Here is a 19305-nt window from a genome sequence, read left to right as displayed (position 1 = left end):
CAGCTTGCAGGAGCTGTGAAGCGGGAGTGCACTGGTTCAGTCAGGTCCCTTCACTCTTATTATAATAGCGGTGTTTTATCACAAGGTATTGTGAGGGACATTTTCTATAGGCTGAATGCAATCACTAAAAGGTCAAGTCAGTCACAAGCAAAACCTGTAACAGCAGCTCACTTACTTGTTTGAGAGGACCTGCTGTCTGCAGCTTTTTGAAAGGGGTGTGGGAATTGTACCCCTGCGCCAGAGCTGTGGTCCTGACTGCCAGGGCTGAAACTGCTGTAGGGGTTATCCATTCTTGCTTTAAAAAACAGCACACAAAAATACATGCAAATCTAAAAATCCTGTTGTGAATGTGGTTCTACAGATAGGGAGACCATACAATTATTTTTGAATGGATCCAATTTTGTCCATGATGCTGACTGATTCCATGCAAGCATGAGGTTATTGTTAAAAGTCTCTGACTTATTCATGAAATCCCAGGTGTGTAGAAAGGTTCCAGTCAAGAGCAACCTCTCTCTGAAAAGCAGTTAATCATAGTTATTCATTATGGCCCCTAGAGCATCCTGCTATTCATTAAAACAGCCTGCATCAATGACTACGTGAAAAAAAAAACTAATAACGCCTATCATCTGCCACTGACGGGAGCGCATTGATGCCACCAAGGGGGAAAAATCGCCCCCTTGTCTCGTAATTTCGAGAAAAGTATCTGAACGAATATCTCGAATTTTATAACGAATTACCTCGTAATTACGAGACAGCAATGATTACGTCAGTGTTTGTACAACCTGTTACTCTGTGCGCTGAACGCATCTAGAAGCCTCCGTGAGCAGGCACTCTCGGTGTAATGATCGTGTCGATGTCCAGCGCTGCAGAAATTGTGCGGATTTACTTTCGACTGGGGTTTAGTCATAATGAAGTCTGGCAATTATGAACCGAATCATTATAAGCATGAGGGCCTGTTTTGTGGGATTTGGAGATCAAAGCAATGATGGTGCCGTTATGAACAGTTACAGTATACGCGCAATCAGTTGCACGGCTTAAAACTTCAAGTCCGCACGCAGCGATGTAGGTATCACTTGACAACTGTGCTCTAGCGTGATCACCTGAAGTAGGCGAGAACTCATTTTCTCGTAATTACGAGATAAGGCGAGGGTTTGTTTTTCCCTTGGTGGCAGCAATGCGCTTCCGTAGTGACTTTATTGCGACGGGGACAAATTCTGTTGAGGCCGCTTGTCTCACTTACAGATTTGACAGTTACAGGCGTCAGACTTGTGAACCGTGTCTTCAGAGAAGCGATCGGTGGCTTTGAAAACCACAGCTTTCGGGAGTGACTACGCAGGGTCAGATCTCTCCTTACCTAGGACACATTTTCAGCTGAGGGTTGGGCTTAAGGCTACAGCACCCAGGGGAACCCCTTGGCCCACTGAGCCGCTGTGGTTCCGGCATGGAGTCCGTCATCGCCACAGTGTAGTGTCGCCGTTCTGGGGAGCTATGAAGCACCACGTTCTGTAGCCCTTTTCAATGAAAGCGTTTCCAGCAGTTTCGTTATTCAATTCAGTTGAATTCAGAATAGTTTATTCACCACGAGAGGGCGGTGGGGGCAATTTGAGCAGCGAGCGGTGCCACATACAACACAAGACAAATACAAACAAACAAAAACACGCTAAGAAGAAGTATACACATGTGTAATAACAAACGGACCATAGAAGTGATTGGAAGTAGCAGTGTGTAGCATTAGGAAGGAACAAGTAAAGCTTTATTCCATGCTGAGAAGAGAAGAGGAAACACAACGTTTCGCCTGTGGAGCCTTCGGGTGTATTAGTACCTACAGATTTGTGGGGGGTAGGGGTCGTGGGCTCTGTCCAATAGACTCCATTTACAGTCGCTGTTTGCAAGGCTGATGGCTTCGGGAACGAAGCTAAAATTTCCTTTTATTTGTCGGGTGCTGTGAAAGCCAGTATCGCGAAAGACAGTAAAATAAAAACACATCCCGTTCAGCCCAGGTTAAGGAAGATACATGGGGGAGGCGACAAGTAAAGCCTTCTGTTTTGGCGGAGACGAAGCAGCTTTATTGAGTCAGGGGAGGATGAGAAAGGGCTTCGAGGCGCCCAGCAGTAAGAGCCAATGCATGTTGCACCGCCAGGGGTGCGGGGTCGGCTCGTGTTAAGACGGCGATGCCCGGCAGTTGTGCTATCGGCAGCCCCAGGGTGAGCAAACACACGAGCGGGTGGGTGCCGGAGACAATTTCACGCCTGAGAGCACATTCCGATCCCTTCAAATCCGAGGCTTGCCGGCACAAGCCACGCTGCAGATACGGATGAAAGATAAATTATTGGAGGTAATTCTTAGATGAAATACCCGACCCAATACAACGGCTGCCGCTTGCAAACTGACACGGACCTGCCGGGGGGTGTGTGTGAGAGAAATAAAAACTAGAAAATATCTAACAGGGACGCGAGGGAGAAGCGTTTTCTGAGTAATATAGGTGAGAGGGAGGAAATAAAATAGCTCCTCTTCTCATCCTGCATAGAGTATACAGTTTTCAACAACACGAGAGGGCATCGAATCTGAGGTTGAAGTCAGATTCAGCTTGCTTCCACAATGTGATCTTTTACAACAAGAAAAACAAACAAACAGAAAACGCAGATCCCTTATTTTTCTTCGCGGTTGTTGAATGGCTTGAGCCGAGTCGTAAGGCAGGACTACCTGGCTCAAACGAGAAAGCAACAGCAGAAGACATCCAGTAGGAAGAAACAAACAAACAAAAAAAACTCCGGGTAGAAAAGCCGTCCGAAGCATTCAGAAATGAACGTCTAGGACATTTCACACAGTGAGGGGAATCGATTTCGTCCCGATCGCTTTTGAGTGCGTCACTTGCGCTTGTGTAGTTGCGTCCCGGGCGGTGTAACTTCTCCGAGGGGTAGCTGTGTAGATCGACAACGGGAGCTGGCGGCTGGCTGACAGACATGACTGTCCTTCAGTTCAGCTCGGGGAGGAAAGCGCATCGCGCGTGTGGGGCACTGACAGCACAGACAGCAGCCTTGCTAAGCTCTCGGGGAACACCTGCAAGTCGGACTCGGTCGCTGGGTCTTCAGGGGAGCCGTTGTGATGCCGGTCCTGTCGCTTTCACACGTGAAACCAGCCCCTCTCATCTCCAAATAGGGGGGGTCGGAGCGCCCCCTGGAGAGAAAAGGGAATCAGGTCAATTTTTATCAATGTTGCAATCGGATAACAACCAGCACAGCGGAATGAAACTATGTGCCAGTTTTTTTTTTTAGTTTAAACTCTTTGAAGAGGCGTTACTGCATTCTTATTCAAGGCTGATTTCACTGGGGGGGGGGAATGATCTAAACAGTACGGTGGCCCAGTATCAGAGTGAATGGTAGTTGTTAAGAAGAACCAATGAAATGTCTTTGACGCAGGAGAAGACGACTTTGAGTTAATTAAGGCTTGTAGTAGCCTATTGGTGGATAAACTGATCTGGCAACCTAACGGCCATAAAGACTGTGGAGACTTTTCCCCCACCTCAACAGGTGCTCGTGTTATCAAGCAGTTTTCCGAGGAAGGAATTAGGCTTGATTTCGGCACGGCTCTTGTGTTTGTCAGGATGAGGTAAGACGTAACTGCATAAAGAGGCTCTTAACAGCTATTTTCCTTCTGACTCCTTTGCGGCAGTCGCTCGGTGTTGTGTGTTTTTACAGGTGCGTCCAGGTGGTCTGGTTCATGATGACCGTTTTCCGGCGGATGGGTTTGGGCGTCAAGCCAGGTGAACCTGCGCTCAGGGACGTGCGCGGCGGTCTGCGTGCTGCGTGTTCATTTCCCAAGTGTCGTGTTTTGTTTTCGTGTGTCGCAGGTCCCTCTACTGTACCGGCAGAAGCCGGCCATTCTCGCTGTACCGAAGAGTACATGGAGGTATCGATGCACGATGCGCCGCGTAGCGCTCGTTGATCTGCAGCTTTGGGATAACTGCGCTGCTCTCTCTTTCACTCAGGTGTCCGTTTCCCAGAAACTCCCCCTTGATCAAGTAAGTTCTGTTTTCTAAATCTTTAAGGTGAGCCTGCCCGTTAGCTCGGTCTTTCGCCTGCAGTGAGCCCCGGCCTTGCCCGCAGGTCGCGAACAGCTCGCAGTGGTCGCTTGAAGTCCACGACGGCCGCCGCAGCCGGACTCTGACCCTCAGCCAGGCCCGAGCGCAGGGCTACGAGCTGAGCACGGGGAAGAGGCAGACCGTGATCAGAGCCTATTACAGCGCAAAGGGCCTTCGTGTCTTCTCGGTGAGAGTGTGTGTGTGTGTGTGTATCTTGCAGTTGACGGACTGATCTATCGGCCCGTAGGCCTATGCTCTTTATTTTTTCTTCCCAAACTAGAGACCCCAGAAAAAGAAGAGCTTGTATCTTGCGGATTTGCTGCTAAGATGTAATCTTGGTTATACGAAACTTCAAATGCCCATCTTGTTTCTCTGTGTACCAGGTTGGCAATTATTTTAAAAACCTAGCTGCTAATGGTCAGAAGCTTTAGATCTTTCCTGATCGCTTGGAAGCTATTTTGTTTTAAATCTCTTCCAGAGCCAGTGACCTGCCGAGAGACTGATATCAGGATTGAAGTTCCAGCTTTCAATGGGACGTTCCTCAGCATGGCTGTTGAGGACCGGACCTACTTGGCCTCTCGGAAGCATCCGGATGTTCAAGTACAGCGTCTGTGGGACACCCTGCGCCTGACCGTTCCAGCCTCCAGTCCGCTGGTACAGAGGAGGGTAAGGTCAAGTGGTCCTGCCCGTCGGACAAGAGGTTTTCAGCTGCAGGACTAGATTGTGGCAACTCAATGGTCAAGTCTCTTGAGATTAATGCCTTTTAAAATCTTTCTTTTCTGGGGTCAGAAAGAATCGGCATTGATTTGTGTTTCAAACTATAATAAAAGTAAAATGTACGCAGTGACTTGTAAATTTTGGAGGTTTTGCATTCCAAAAAACGACTGCATTTCCAGGTACGCACAGCGCCGTGTTCCGAATTGGAGAACAAGGCAGCGAACGGCCGGTGGCGTGTTGCGGCCCTGTGAACAAGCAGGCTTGTGAGGACATCTTGTTTAAACCAATTGAAATATTGCTCTCAGCTTCGAGATGGTTTTGCCGACAAATACTACCGACTTGTGAACTCTGCATGCAGATCACGTTGGGAAGATATGTGGTGGAATGTCTGAACTTACTCAGTGCAGTGACTAGTGAGCAGGAAGGGCTCTTGTGAACCCTTGCTCTCGCCTGTGGTGAGACCAGTGGTTTGAGACAACATGGGGGATTTGCAGTACTTCCACAAAGCTCGTGATTTTGTGCTTCATTTGGAATTTGTGAGACGGTTTATTAAATCTCGGTAACAAAAGTCTGAGAAAATAGGACTGCAGTTCTCCTTTAAGAGCTGGGAAGTGGAGAGGGATAAGCTGGTCAGCTGAGGCCCCAGCGGACTCCTGCACTGTTTCCTTGGTGCTTCGGACGATCCTGTTAGTTTACTGTGGAGCCGCGTGTGGTGAGGTCCAAGAGACACACCCCCTCCTGCTGCCCATCTTGCAGGACTGTGTGGACGCCGCCAGAAGAGGACAGCAGGTCTTTCTGCCAGCCGTCCAGCTTTCCTTTGCAGTGAGGGAGGAGGAGGCCACCATGATGGTCGAGCCTGTCTGCCCATGCAAGAGGAAAGAGCCCTGTCCTGCAGGTAGCCGATGGCAGAAGATGGGCTGACCTTACGGTCCATCAGGGCTTCCAAAGTTGGGTTGGGCTGAACTTGGCAATGGTGCTGTAACTAATGATCAGGGTTGCTACAGGCCCGCTCTGCACGGATGGCCACAGGGTCCAGGAAGTGTCTGCTAATGGGAGTGATCTTGCTCTGGACCTGCCTGCTGCTGCTGCTGCCGCGCCCCCTGGTGATCACCCTCGGGACAATGCCACAGTTGGCAGCTCTGGAGACTCTATACAAGTAACGTATTCACCTTTTTAGATGCCATTTTGCCTTGTGGGCCTGCAGTGCATTGTTTTTCTGTCCCTAGATGGTGAAGGTCCAGCTTTTCTTCTGGACTCTTCCTTTGGAGTTGGTCCTGGTGGGCACAATCTGCACGGTGCACCTCCTGTTGCATCTGTGGGTAGGAAGGTGATGTGACTGTCCAGTTGCGTCCTGCAACGCTGATCTTCATCTCGGAAGGGAGCCAGCTGAGAAACCCGGTAAGTTCTTGAGATGAGCTTTTGGTCTGTGTGTTGTAAACGCACCAGTCTGATTCCTCCTCCTCTGTGACTGCCAGCCCCCAGATGATGCTGTGGCCCAGGAGGATCTGGGGGAGGATGAGGTGAGACTGGGCAGTGCACAGTGGTCATTGAGTTCTGACCCCGTCCTCACCTGGGGGGCAGTGTTTTAAATTAAGTACTGTAGATTCCCAGCTATTATATCTGAGCTGCATACTGTACCCAGTCCATTTTTATTTTATTCCCCCCCCCCCCCACCAAGATCCTTCATTGGAATATCTAGGTGAAGCCCTGGACAGCTCCATTATAGGTGCTCTTTTGGGTAGGTGGGTTGTGCACTTGGGCCAAAAGATTCCCAGTTTGTGTCTGGATTTAATGATCTAGTTGACGGGCTTAAGCCTACCACTGTATTCTTGACTTACCCTCCTACATGACTGTCACCTGGTGTGACTACAGAGACGTATAGCACACTGACTGTGGGCACAGCCCTTATCTGTGGCATGACGGTTGTAGCCATGAGTCAAATCATTCCCAGCTTTAGGAAAAGCCAAGCAAGACTCCAAAAACAAACTGTCTTCTTGCCTGCCCCTGTGTGAGTGGCTCACCCTTCTCATAATCCTGTGTTATTTAATGTTTTGTCTCTTAGGTTCAGAAACTGTCCACTGCTCTGATTGCTGCACAGGTGAAGAGTACAGACTGCTGCCATGCTGTATGTAAAATATGATGTATAATAAAGCGTTTTTATAATTTTTCTCTTTGTGTAAGGTGTTTTTTAATCTCCCTTCTACCCGTTCAGTTTATTTTTCATATGCACAAGTACAATGAAATGCTTATTTACATGTATGCTCCAATACAAATACATAAACCCAGAACAGCAACAACAAAGTTAAATAACAGAACTCAAATACAAGTCAGCACGGGGGGGGGGGGGCATTCCCTACTGGAAGCTGAGAAGATGTGTGAAACTCAAAAGTCTAGCTTGCTGCTTATTGGGTAAGGCAGGGCTGTCCTGCCTGAAAATCGGTGACTCCCTTCTATAACAACAGGCTCTGTGCTATGTCAACTCTGTTCTCACAAGTGGGCTTAATGCATTAACCTATTTTCCAACAGATCTGCTTTGCTAAATGAGAACCTGAAAAAAGAATGTTCTGATGCTAGATGTAATCCTATACTTTATGCCACATTTTAAAGACCCCCCCCCACCCCCCCCTTTCTGAACTGATTTTTAATTTCATTCTATACAAACAGTAGAAGCCTTTGATGCAAGCTTTCCGAGTGGTGGTGTGCACCGTTCTTGGCCTCAGTAATGGCTTGATGTGAGCAAGACCACTGGTGTTAGAGGTAAAACCATAATTGTAAGTGCTTTCCCTTCCTGCCAGCAGCTGTATCATCCTGTAACTTGCACCTGCCAGCCCTCTGCACTGCAGCAGGTATGAGCCTGGCCAGTAGCTGGAGGGAGAGGTGGTAGTAGGGGGCAGTAATGAGGTGCTGTCTTCTGGATGAGATGTAAAATGGAGGACCTGACTGTACAGTCATTAAAATTCCCAGGGCATTTCTCAAAATGAGTAGGGGTGTTACTCTGGTGTCCTGGCCAAATTTCCCCCTGGCCTTTACCAGTCCTGGCCTCCTAATAATCCCCATCTCTGAACTGGCTCCATCACTCTGCTCTCCTCCCCACTGAGAGCTGGTGTGTGGGGAGTGTATTGGTGCGCTCTAGCTGCCATCACATCATCCAGGTAGAGCTGCACACTGGTGGTGGTGAAGGGGGTCACCTGTGGAGTGTCCAGAAAAGTGTATATAGTTGTAAGCAATTATTATTCCAAAAGCACCTGTGTTGAATAAGGTATAGAAAACAGTTCTTGTTCATTGTCTAGTGTAATGCACAGGAGGAGTTCTCATTTTTTAAACTGTATCTGAATAAAACTAAAGGTATCCAGCTGCTATGTCAACAAAAGGAGTGGAAGTTGGTTAAGGCATACAGTAAAAAACATGAGCAAACTTACTTTGTGTAGTCTTGAACATAAAATGTCAAACTGTTCAAAAACTAAACCCATTACCGTTAAAACTAAATTGTAAAGCTGGATGGTCCAGTGAGGGGGTTGTATGAGTTTGAGCTGGAGTGTGAAAGCAATTAAGCTGTCATGGGCTCCATTAAGTGCAAGGTCAGGCTACTGCCTCTTAAATGCAGAAGGCAAAGTCCCAGAAATGTACACTGAGCATAACGGTCACAAATGAGAGGAAGCAACATTTGTACACCAGTACCTTACTGACCTCAGACGTTTGTGTAGCTGCTGCTGCTTGAAAGAAATCAGGGGACCTTTGACCAGTTGTCTGGACAGCTTGCTATAATGTGTAAAATAGTGCCTCTGGTTCTCAGTGTTAAATGCACTTGCCTGTAGTTTCCTATCCTGCTTTTGACCTAAAGTGTAGAAATGTTCAGATCTCACTTGCTCTCCCTTTAAATTTCTCTTGCATCCCAGATACCAGATCAGCTTAACTCCTGGTAAAAGATGGGTAGAGGGTAGATTGTATACCTAATGGTATGTGTTTTGGTCACATGTAAATTTGGGCTGCAAGAGCTGTTCAGCTCCTGAGCTAAAAGGGAATTTTGACTGACTAAGGCCACCCTGTAGTGCAAGTTTTGTCAATCACTATATAATAAGGACAGTGCCTGGATTGTCAATTTGGCTTCACTTGAGATCTTTAAAGAAAAGCTACCTAAGGAACTGGATACACAGAAAAAGCAGACATGCAAATGACATGGAGATGAAGATGCAGGATCTTGGGCAGGGCTGTTAGGTGCAATGATTGCAGCTGAGCAAAAAAAAAAGTGAAGGAGAGTCATACCGTTGGACTGGAACAGTCACTTCTCCTGCCCCCATGCCCAGGGAAGTGGAGCATACTCTGTATTGCACATATCCAGCCCTACACTGTGGAAGGCAATTGAGTAAGTGGGCAAGGGCTAAATTAACTGTTCCCTGCAAAGGGGCATGAAGACAGAAAAGAAACTTTCCCTTCTGGGCAGCGTTAATACTAATAGTAATTACATCTAATGGCATAACACACACACACACACACACACACAGTGTGAAACCAACTTTTGTCCCAGACAGAAACAGGACAAACATTCAGCATGAATAAAACCTCACTCTGGGCCCATGTAGTGCATGTAAAAGAGCAGGAAAACTCAGACCCAGGCAAAAGTTTCTTTAGTATCTCCAGCAGCTGTCTCTTAAGTCTAATTATGAGATAGCATCAGCTGTTTTGAAGGAAGGGAAAGGCCTTCTTGTGGCCCAGGACCAGAGACCAAGCTCTAACCCATAGCTTATCTTGTACAGGGGAGACATGCTGTACCAAGCCCACCTGGGGTTAGGTAAGTTGCAATGATGTCCCCATGCCACAATCAATTCTACATCTAAAAGAGAGATGGTGCAGTTTAGCAGCCAATCCATTGCCCCTCTAGATAAATTTACAGTGCTGCTGCCATTTAAGTGTGGGCTCTACATCACCAAGCAGGAAAAACACTTTTAGAGAAGCTCTGGCAACCTCTAGTTTCTATCAAAAGGTGACTAAGAAGCCTTATTGCAATACACTTAAAATGCAGATGGTATTTCCATCTAGGAAACTACAGAGACTCCATTGTAACTCAGCTCTTATGCTGATCTGCCCAGCTCCTACTGTGCTTGAAATGCCAAGAACCTTTAAACAGGGTCAAGATGGTGTTCAAAGAAAAAGACCAGAGAATGATTTTTCCAGTTTATTATTCCAAAATAAATATTTCAGCAATCACAAGAGCATTCAACTTCAGTCCAGACAAGGGCACTGCTGGATTCAACCTACAGTGAGGGGCAAAAAAACAACTAAAATGTGGTAACAAGAGACCAAGGCAATTGCAGATTTAAGCAATGTCACATTAAGTTTTTACAGCCTCCACATTGCAAGAGAACAGGACTAGAGGACAGTATTGCGATCTTGTAAAGTTCAGGGAATACATTAGTCTGAGACAGTCCTTTAGTTAGGGCTACTGCAAGACTTGAACTTTTCTTTGTGGCAAAGGAAGCCAATACATTCACCTCTTATTCTGAAGCAATCACTACCTTCTGAAAGTGAACCAAAAAAAAACCTTCATAAGCTTAGAAAAGGAGGATTGAAGTCTTGATTAGGGAAATGTTATCAAATTCAAGTTCTTACCAGTCTAGTGGAGAGTCTTCTGAACAACTACAGCTCCTGGCAAACTGGTTACTGGTGGTGTAGTAATGTATCGAGAGGGAACCCTGTTCAGGCCTATAGGGAGACAAACCAGTTTAAAAGTCACATTGAGGGGCAAATGCTGGGTGTCCATCACCCTGCAGAAAAGCCTCACCTCGTCTCCTCCTCCCTTGAAACCCACTGGGGCAGCTCCTGGAGCACAAGGCAGAGTCCGGACGCTGGGAGACACAGATCAAGGTGCTGCAGTGGAAGTACACCTGCAGAGGAACAGGGGGAGTCAGACGGGTCCAGACAGCTCTGCAGCATCCGGTCCAACAGCCCTTCTCAAAACCTACTGAGTTCATTAGCTGGTGGTCCTCGGAGACAAAGGTGAACATCTTCACCTCAAACCTCCTGTAGTGGTTTGGGAACTGGACAGTCAGGAAGCGGGACATGGGGTGCTGCACAGTCTTGTAGTTGTCCTCCTCATACTCGCAGCTGGAAGACAGGTGGCCTGTGAGATGCTGGATGATGGGTAGAGGGGTTTCAGTCATTGTAGGACTTCTCACCCATCAACAATGATGTCCCAGCGAGGAGCAGTGCTGGGATCAGGGGATGCAGTAGCCCAGCAGTCATTCAGAGCCAGCTTGATGTTGGGGTCCTGTCTGTTGAGCACCTGCACCTCCAGGTACACTGGCTCCTGCAGGTACTTCAGGATGGGGTAGTCCTGGGTGCCATAGGGCCTGCTGTACTGAACATCTAGGAGAGATATTAGTAAGACTTTGCACTACTGACCTTTCAGCTAGATCTTCCCCACTAATCTGCTAAAGGTAAAACCAAACCATTTACCTGGATAAGCAAGAAGAACCACAACAACGTTGCCTTGTTCTTGCACAGGCAGGGGTGGGGCCTTTGTATTCACATTGACACCCAGTGATGTGTCAACACTCCCATTGTAGTAGCACCTCAGGGTCAGCCTGGAATAAAAATCCTTGGCATGAGATGGAAGGGTAGATGGGGTGGGGGGGGAGTAGGTTTGAATACCTCATAGAACTTACCTGAATTCACTGTCTCTCGTGATTATACCCATAGTCCGATCTCTCAGCAAGGAGCGGACCTCATTTTCATAAATGAGTTTGCCACCTACCACCTGAAAGCAGAAGAGGTGCCATCGCCATCCAGTTCAGCAACTGGGACTAGCCTGGAATTGGGGAAGACAACAGAGTGGAGATCCTCTTACCGTTAGGGTTGTGCCACAGCTCAGGAGAGGGATGCTGTACACAAGGCGGTCTGCAGAGGAGGAAGTTGGCCCACATGAGGAATCCCTCAGCCTCACAGTAGACAGGTCCAAGGGAGGCAAAGTAATAGTGCTGAGGACTACAAAGTTCATTTTGCCATCTATGCAGAATGGTGTAGGGCCTAAAGGAGAAGAGTCCAAAGTACAGAAGTTGAAAGAGCAGCCATTACAAGGAGGCATTTGGGACTGGAGCACAATCCCCCCCCCCCCCCCCCCGCCCATGAGGGAAGGGATTCTTTACCTTCTGTGGTGTTCTGACAGGGGCATGTAGGATTGAGCAACATCGTGACTGGGTTCCCCCTCATACTGAAGGAGAGGCTGGTCTCTGGCAGGAAGGACTGTATGCCAGACCCATCTGGGCCACAGCTCTACAAAGGGAAGAGACTGCCAAATGTGTATTCATTCGGGAGGCATATCATCCCAGCAGAGACCTTAACTACCTACCTTAGTACCAACTACAGAGAGATGTTTTGAGACAGTTATTTGCAGAGCACCTTTTGTCGAGATGGAAATATCAGGGACTCTTCTAGAGGTAGTGTACCGTGCTGTTCCAATGGTCATATCCAAGAAAGTACCAGAGAATTCAGGGACAGAGATGTTCATGCTGGTTTTATCACAAGTGACTGGATCTAAATGATGAAGAATAGTTTTGTCATTAACCTCTGCATGCATCTCTCAACCCCCCCCCCCCCCCAAAAAAAAAAAAACACAACAACTCACCAGGCACACAGATCATCAATATGTTAATTCTAATACTTCTAAAGCCAGGATTGTAGATCAAGGTAAGACGTGCAAGATAGAGTCTCCTCTCAGGTGCACCCAGCTGGAACAGATGTTACAGGAAACAAGTAAACATGGAGTTCACACCAGGCACTTTGACCCACGTTACTGCCATCTCCACTTACCCCAAACACCTGGATTGCGTCGGCTGTGAACGAAGCACCAATGATCATGTTCCCCTGGACGTTCGTGAAGGAGTAGCCTTTCTGCATGGCGGCGGACAGGGTCATGGGCGGGCTCCCAGCAATGGACACAGACCACACTGGAGCTACAGAAGGCTACCAGGACAAAGCACTTAGGCCAAAAGCCTTTCCAATTTTAAGAGGGCAACAAGGAAAAAAAAAAAACACATACCTCATCAAGGGATGGAAGAGTTTGCATGATGGGTACCTGTGGGAGAGGAAGGGGTTATAGTGAAGCTGCTATGGTTTTTTTTCTGCACCCTCCTGAAAAAAAAAAAATGCAAGAAGGTGCCAAGATGAGCTCAAGATTATCTCGGCTCTTAACGGCTGAATGCTGGCTTTCAGAACGATTGTTGTAAGTCAAGCAGGACTTATCCTTTTCCAAGCTGCGTCATGCAGTGCAGGGTCACAGGGAGATGCCAGATCCTATTCCAGAAAGGAACAGGCACAAGGCAGGACCCATTCCTGGACAGGATGCCAGTCCATCACAGAACATGTACACCAGGAGCAATTCCCCCCACAAGAAACCAAATGTGTTACCAGGGCATCTTCAGACTGGTGGAGGAAATCCATTAACACTGAGAAACTCAGCATCCCAGGAACTGAACCCAGGGCCCCAACAATACCAACCATTGTACTACCCACAAGGGGAACTTTTGACTTGGGATTAGTCATCACTTGTTTCCATATACAAGCCAAATGGCAAGTTAGGGTAGAGCTGTGGTTTTAAACCAATAACCAGTTATTACACTTCAGACACCACCCTTTTAGGTCATAGGTTCGCCCACTGAAAAGCACCCCAGCAGCAGAGGAGTATTATTCTAGAGCCAGGCTGAGGGAGAAGACTATCCAAAGTTTTGAGTCTGCTCTAGAAGACTCACATGAAGGAAAATGCAGCAAGACAGTAAGATTTTCCAAGTCTTCAAAGCAAAGGCTCTTAACTAGACACCTGAAGCGGTCTGCTTTTTACCTCCATTCCACTTTTTGTGCATTTAGTGGCTCCTACTTGGATTGCAGGAGTATTATCCGACTGGGGCTGCTCACACACCATCAAGTAGGTTTTGCCTGCAGTAGCCCCCTCAGAGGTATAGGCGAGCTGCACAGCCAGGGAGAAGCTTCCATTCTGAAACACAAGAGTGACCATTGACCCACCACGTCTCCTGGACACAGGTGGGTGCTCCTTGAAGTAACTCACCTCTGCTTTCACTTCACAGGCCTTATAGGCAGCATAGAAGTACTGGCCATCATCTCCCACAGTGTAGTGACACTTCGCTGCGTAGTCTTTATCAATCACATGAACACCAAAGCCATCTGAGAAGAAGTTCAAGTCACCTCCTAGTCCGTTTAAGATTTAGTTTATACAGTTTCATCAACACGGTTGCTTGAATATGCAAAAACAGGATATTCCATTACCTGTTGTTAGCAGCTTTGCACCTTCTCTGGCTTCAGGAGGCAGATAAAGAGTCATCCCTTCATCTCCACATAAAACACCCCCTAGAATAAAAAGTAAAAATAAAAAAAAGCTTAGAACCCCCCCCCCCCCCCGAGTTGAGCCACAATAAAACTTAAGACAATAGACACATTACCTTCCTGCAGCACAGAGCAGAAGGACTCGCTGAAGAGCCACACCATTAGACACGGGATACTGAAGAACCACCTGCAGAAAGAGCATCATCAAATACGATGCACAGAGTCTTAAAAGAGTGACAAAGAAAACTACCCTTTTATTTACCCCATGGCCTAGGCTTGATAGAAATATTCCGGGGGAAAAAGGAAGACTACTCAAGTCCAACACCAGCTCTAACTGTTTCTCCAACAACAACCAGATAGCGGTGTGGGGTTCCGCTGTGGTTTAAATAGCCGGCCTCCAGACAGGCGCGGCCACCGCCGCCTCCTGCGCTCAATAATGCGCTGATCACCGGTGGGAGGAGCGCTCCAATCAGGCAGGCCTGGCGTCGGGCTCCGGAATACAGCTGTGGTCGTTGACGCGACCTATAAAGTACTTCAATGTGTCGATTGATGTTGTAGTTATTTTGCTCTTTGAAATCATTTCGGTATGGTAAGCGCGTGAAACATTTGTTATCTTATGAAAGTGTGGCTCAACTCCGACACAATGTTAGCGCGCATACTGCTATATAACGACAAACCATAGCGCAATAATTTATTACCGATTGCAAATAGTCTGCATTCCGGTAATATTGTCAATAGCGAAATGACGCACTTCAGTAATATGTAAAATAAGATTTTGTTCTCGGATGATCATCCGTTGTCAGAACGGCGGCGTGGTTCTCCTGTTTTTACTCTGGCGCTGAAGCAGCACAGGAAGAAAACGCGTAAGAATATCCCCGATTTGGGATCACTTAAAACGGATTTATGGTCTTTCGCGATTTAGAAATGAGTTCTGTGCAGCCGACAGTGCGCTGGTTGGCTACACGCAGCGTCTCTCACGATGTGATTGCTTTGCGCGTCTCATTGGCCCGTGGGGAAAATAAAGTAACTTGTGACACGCTATATATACGTGTGCCTACGGGTGGTTTGGCTGTAAGCCTTTTTTTTGTGCGCTAATTTTTTAGGCGTGGAGGTGGTTAAGACCAGCGGTTTCAATGGGGTAAGCGCTTTCACGCGAGCACGCTTTTTTATTTTTTTTTTTGTTACGTGGTATTAAATTCATTTTTTTGTTTTGTTTTTGTGAAGGTGGTTTGACGTGTTATCGACTTCGGCGTCGTTGATCCTTCGCCTCATGGCTATGTACGTCTTGGCCAGTGCTCAAAAGGGTAAAGGCTTCTGAGCAAACAGCTTTCGTTTTTACTGAAGCGTGTGAACTTCCGTTTGTATTCACGGTCTTGTTGGTCTTTAGGCCCCGGGTCCGTCATACCTATAGAAGTGGACAATACCAACTGTGGGAAAACGTACATGGAGGTACAGACTCGATAGAAGAACAGAGCGACTAAAAGGCTTCTTGTCTTGGCAAACTTGACTTGTTTGTTTTTTGCCTTTCCACAGGCTTCAGTTCCTCAAATATTTCCAGACTTTGACAGAGTAAGTTCAGCTCATCACTTGATAAACCATCCTTTATGCAGATCTTGATGGGTTCGTGGTGGATATTTAATTCACAAAGCATCACGTTGATCTCCTGAAATCACTGGCGTACTGAAACATCTCCCCTTCTTGATTTCTTCACCATCTTCCTGTTTTCAAACTGGCTGGGTGGGGCTGTTTTCTTTCAGGCCATCATGAAGGGACCTCAGTGGTCTTTTGTGGTGAATGACAGCAGGGAGCAAATCTCTATGGCTCTTGACCAGGCCAGTGAAAATGGCTACGAACTGAGAAAAGTGGATGGCAACCTGGTGATCAGAGCCTACTTCACTGCGAAGGGACTTCAGATCTTTGAGGCCAGTGGCGATGGTCGTTTCTGTTTTCTTTGGCTGAAACTGGACTAGAATTCTGACTCTGCATTTTCTCCCCAGAAGCCGCTGAAAAATCAGTCCCTCTACCTGGCAGATCTCCAGCTGAAGAATGACTACTTCAGCGTGGTGATCTTAATCCACGCCGTAATGATCTGTGTGCCTGGTAAGCATCTTGTTCTTGCTTTCTATCCGACGTATCAAAAGTCCCATCATGCCATGCAGGTGACGGCAGACACCTCTTACACCTCTAACTGCAGATCCGGTTGTGTGCAGCAAGACCGAACTGGTCATCCACATCCCGAAGTTCACTGGCAACCTTGTCCGCATGACTGTCGGAACACAGACCTATCTGCCCTCCCAGCGGTACCCTGATCTGGAAATCCAGCAAGTGTTTGATGGGATTCAGGTTTCAGTCTTGTTCTCGAGCCCCCTGGTGGAGAAGAAGGTAAGACAACAGCTGTTATACAAGAGAGATCAACATCCTTCCACTCAGTTTGGATTTTTTAAAATCCAATGTTTGATGGTCAATGCTAGAGCAGGTTGAATGTAATACTGTATCTAAAGATGTTTAAGTGAAATCTTGTCTTCCTCTTGCAGTACTGTGAGGATGACCACAATGCATCTTCCTGGCAAAATGCCTTGCCAGAAACTAAGATGACTTTTGATGTGAGAGGAGCAGAGTTCTCTATGACTCTTGAGCCTGTTTGCCAGTGCAACATGGGTATTTTCTCCTCTAGGCAAGTCCTACAGTTGTTGCTTGTTTGTACTCTCTACACTCTCTTGGCCGCTCCTGTGCTCTTCTCTGCAGTGGCGCTGTGCAAGGATGGCCACATGGATGTAGAAGTATCGGTGGGCTCCACCATTCCTGCGCTGAACCTGTCCACTGTCCGGCTGAGGGATCCCTCCTGCAGGCCGGCCGGCGTGTCTGCGGAGGGCCTCCAGTATCGCATCCCCCTGGACAGCTGTGGGACCACCGTCAAGGTGGAGTCCTGCTCTCGACTGACCTGCTGTTCCTCCCGTCTCGCACTGTAGCACTTCAACTTGTCGCTGTTCTGCAGATGCTGAATGGCCAACTAGTTTATGAAAATGAGATTGTTGCTGTGAAGAGAATTCAAGGGGAAATTACAAGGGATGCTGAATTCAGGCAAGTCTGCTTTCCCATATGAGGTTTGTGAACTTTGTTGAACATGTGGCCAGTTTATCCATTAGTTCAGGAAGCCTGTTTTTTAAAGGACCTTCTTTATTTGTGGTTTACTAACACTAATGACCAAGTGGCTCCCCTTTATAGTGGTCACTCATCTGAGTACAGGTGTGTTCAAACCTGGTCCTGCCAGTGTGTCTGCAGGTAATCAAGGTCTCTTTTAAAGACATAGTGCCTGAAGACCTGGGAGATGGGCAAAACCAGCTGATTATCATCTTAAGAGTGGAGTTGAAATTCAAACCTGCTGACACTGACCATCCAGGAGAAGGTTAAGACACCAGTGTACTAATAAATTGTTTGGGGCTTTATTATTCCTGCATTTCTTGGGGGGGCGAGGGGAACCATCCCACCTTTCCACAAATAGGGGTCCTCTGGTTGGAAATTTTAAATTATGCTATACATGTGTTGTCCTGGCAAACTTTGTGAAACATCTAAAGTTAGGAATAGGTGTATAATTATTGCTACAACTAATATATAAAATCTAATGCCTTTTGAGTGTGTACATATCCCTCTTTCATAAGTAGAAATTGAATGCCTACAGATATAGAAATTACTGCAGTAGGTATGATATTTGCATCCACTTTAAAGGTCTTGATTAAGCCAAACAAGTGAAATTTTGTTTGGCAGCGCAAGACTCCTACAGATTGTAATGTGCAGTTTCTGTGGACATCTACAAACCTGTATGTGATCTCTTCCATTACTACCTGAAAGTGGATCTATCAGCCCTGCTCACAGTCCTCTCTTGCAGGTTGACAGTGGTGTGCTACTTCAATGGCAGCGCTGAGCCCTTGCTAACCATGCAGATGAATACCAGAGCCCCACCTCCTCCTGTTCTGGAGCAGGGAGAGATTCAGGTGGTGCTTCTTGCCTATCCAGGTACACTGCTTTCACAGAGCTGTCTGTGAGGCTGTTCGTACTGGGCTGGTTTCAATGCTCCTGGTTTCCTGTATTGTAGATGTTCAGTACAGCAGGCCCTATGGCACCCAGGACTACCCCATCCTGAAGTACCTGCAGGAGCCAGTGTACCTGGAGGTGCAGGTGCTCAACAGACGGGACCCCAACATCAAGCTGGCTCTGAATGACTGCTGGGCTACTGCATCCCCTGATCCCAGCACTGCTCCTCGCTGGGACATCATTGTTGATGGGTGAGAAGTCCTACACTGACTGAAACCCCTCTACCCATCATCCAGCATCTCACAGGCCACCTGTCTTCCAGCTGCGAGTATGAGGAGGACAACTACAAGACTGTGCAGCACCCCATGTCCCGCTTCCCGACTGTCCAGTTCCCAAACCACTACAGGAGGTTTGAGGTGAAGATGTTCACCTTCCTCTCAGAGGGCCACCAGCTGACGGACTCAGTAGGTTTTGAGAAGGGCTGTTGGACCGGATGCTGCAGAGCTGTCTGGACCCGTCTGACTCCCCCTGTTCCTCTGCAGGTGTACTTCCACTGCAGCACCTTGATCTGTGTCTCCCAGCGTCCGGACTCTGCCTTGTGCTCCAGGAGCTGCCCCAGTGGGTTTCAAGGGAGGAGGAGACGAGGTGAGGCTTTTCTGCAGGGTGATGGACAAGCACTGTCCTTCTTCAGAGCAACTCTAAACACCTCTCCCTGTAGGTCTGAGGGATCAGTTCTCCCCCTTCGTGGGTGAGGTGTTACTGAGCTTGCCAGGACCAGTAATGGTTCAGAATGCTCTACACTGAACTGGTAAGAATCCTGACATTTGGCTTTGTGTGTTTCAATAATGAAAAGCAAACTTGCGCTTCTAGTTTCCTGAGAAATAATTCTAATCATTTCTGTTCTCCTTAGGTTTGAAACTTAACCCCCCTGCCTATTGGACTTGCAGCAGTTAAGACTTATTGCCACTGTAATCTTGGTGCAGCAATAAAGGTTGTTTTGCAGACTGGTTTTAATTCCCTCTATTGCTCTAAACTCCCAGTGACCCAGAAATAACTACTTGACTAATTGTATGAAATGTTTCCCCATGTGCCACATGGGCTTACATGCTCATTTTAGGTTTCTAATGGGAAAACTGGACATT

The 19305-nt window shown here is 47.4% G+C and overlaps 3 protein-coding genes across 3 annotated transcripts; 2 read left to right on the top strand and 1 right to left on the bottom strand.

The window, feature by feature from the left end:
• The first annotated feature begins 3604 nt into the window (after positions 1–3604).
• On the top strand, positions 3605–6956 carry LOC148818318 (zona pellucida sperm-binding protein 2-like). The gene is made up of 9 exons (XM_088936845.1): positions 3605–3609; positions 3699–3763; positions 4054–4268; positions 4362–4464; positions 4560–4747; positions 5555–5693; positions 5803–5954; positions 6025–6196; positions 6861–6956. Exons 1-8 carry the CDS (start codon positions 3605–3607, stop codon positions 6127–6129), a joined length of 972 nt encoding a protein of 323 aa, XP_088792971.1. The 3' UTR covers positions 6130–6196; positions 6861–6956.
• Positions 6957–10409: 3453 nt separating this feature from the next.
• On the bottom strand, positions 10410–14398 carry LOC148818317 (zona pellucida sperm-binding protein 2-like). The gene is made up of 17 exons (XM_088936844.1): positions 14394–14398; positions 14248–14318; positions 14075–14155; positions 13857–13972; positions 13632–13784; positions 12834–12869; positions 12605–12757; positions 12420–12522; positions 12144–12328; positions 11941–12067; positions 11643–11821; positions 11461–11552; positions 11252–11379; positions 10972–11161; positions 10759–10900; positions 10578–10680; positions 10410–10498 (listed from the first exon to the last, which is right to left on the bottom strand). The coding sequence occupies exons 1-17, from the start codon at positions 14396–14398 to the stop codon at positions 10410–10412; spliced, it is 1953 nt and encodes a 650-aa protein (XP_088792970.1).
• Positions 14399–14567: 169 nt separating this feature from the next.
• On the top strand, positions 14568–19165 carry LOC148818316 (zona pellucida sperm-binding protein 2-like). Its single transcript, XM_088936843.1, has 17 exons — positions 14568–14571; positions 14609–14720; positions 15356–15435; positions 15519–15580; positions 15665–15700; positions 15889–16053; positions 16129–16231; positions 16326–16513; positions 16666–16789; positions 16877–17049; positions 17127–17212; positions 18018–18145; positions 18225–18414; positions 18486–18627; positions 18706–18808; positions 18882–18971; positions 19074–19165. Exons 1-16 carry the CDS (start codon positions 14568–14570, stop codon positions 18965–18967), a joined length of 1782 nt encoding a protein of 593 aa, XP_088792969.1. The 3' UTR covers positions 18968–18971; positions 19074–19165.
• The last annotated feature ends 140 nt before the right edge of the window (positions 19166–19305 follow it).

This window comes from Atractosteus spatula, chromosome 18, assembly GCF_055471065.1.
Source record: "Atractosteus spatula isolate fAtrSpa1 chromosome 18, fAtrSpa1.hap1, whole genome shotgun sequence".
NCBI lineage: Eukaryota > Metazoa > Chordata > Actinopteri > Semionotiformes > Lepisosteidae > Atractosteus > Atractosteus spatula.
The sequence above is the reverse complement of the archived record's forward strand: the minus strand, read 5'-3'. Positions and strand labels throughout refer to the sequence as shown.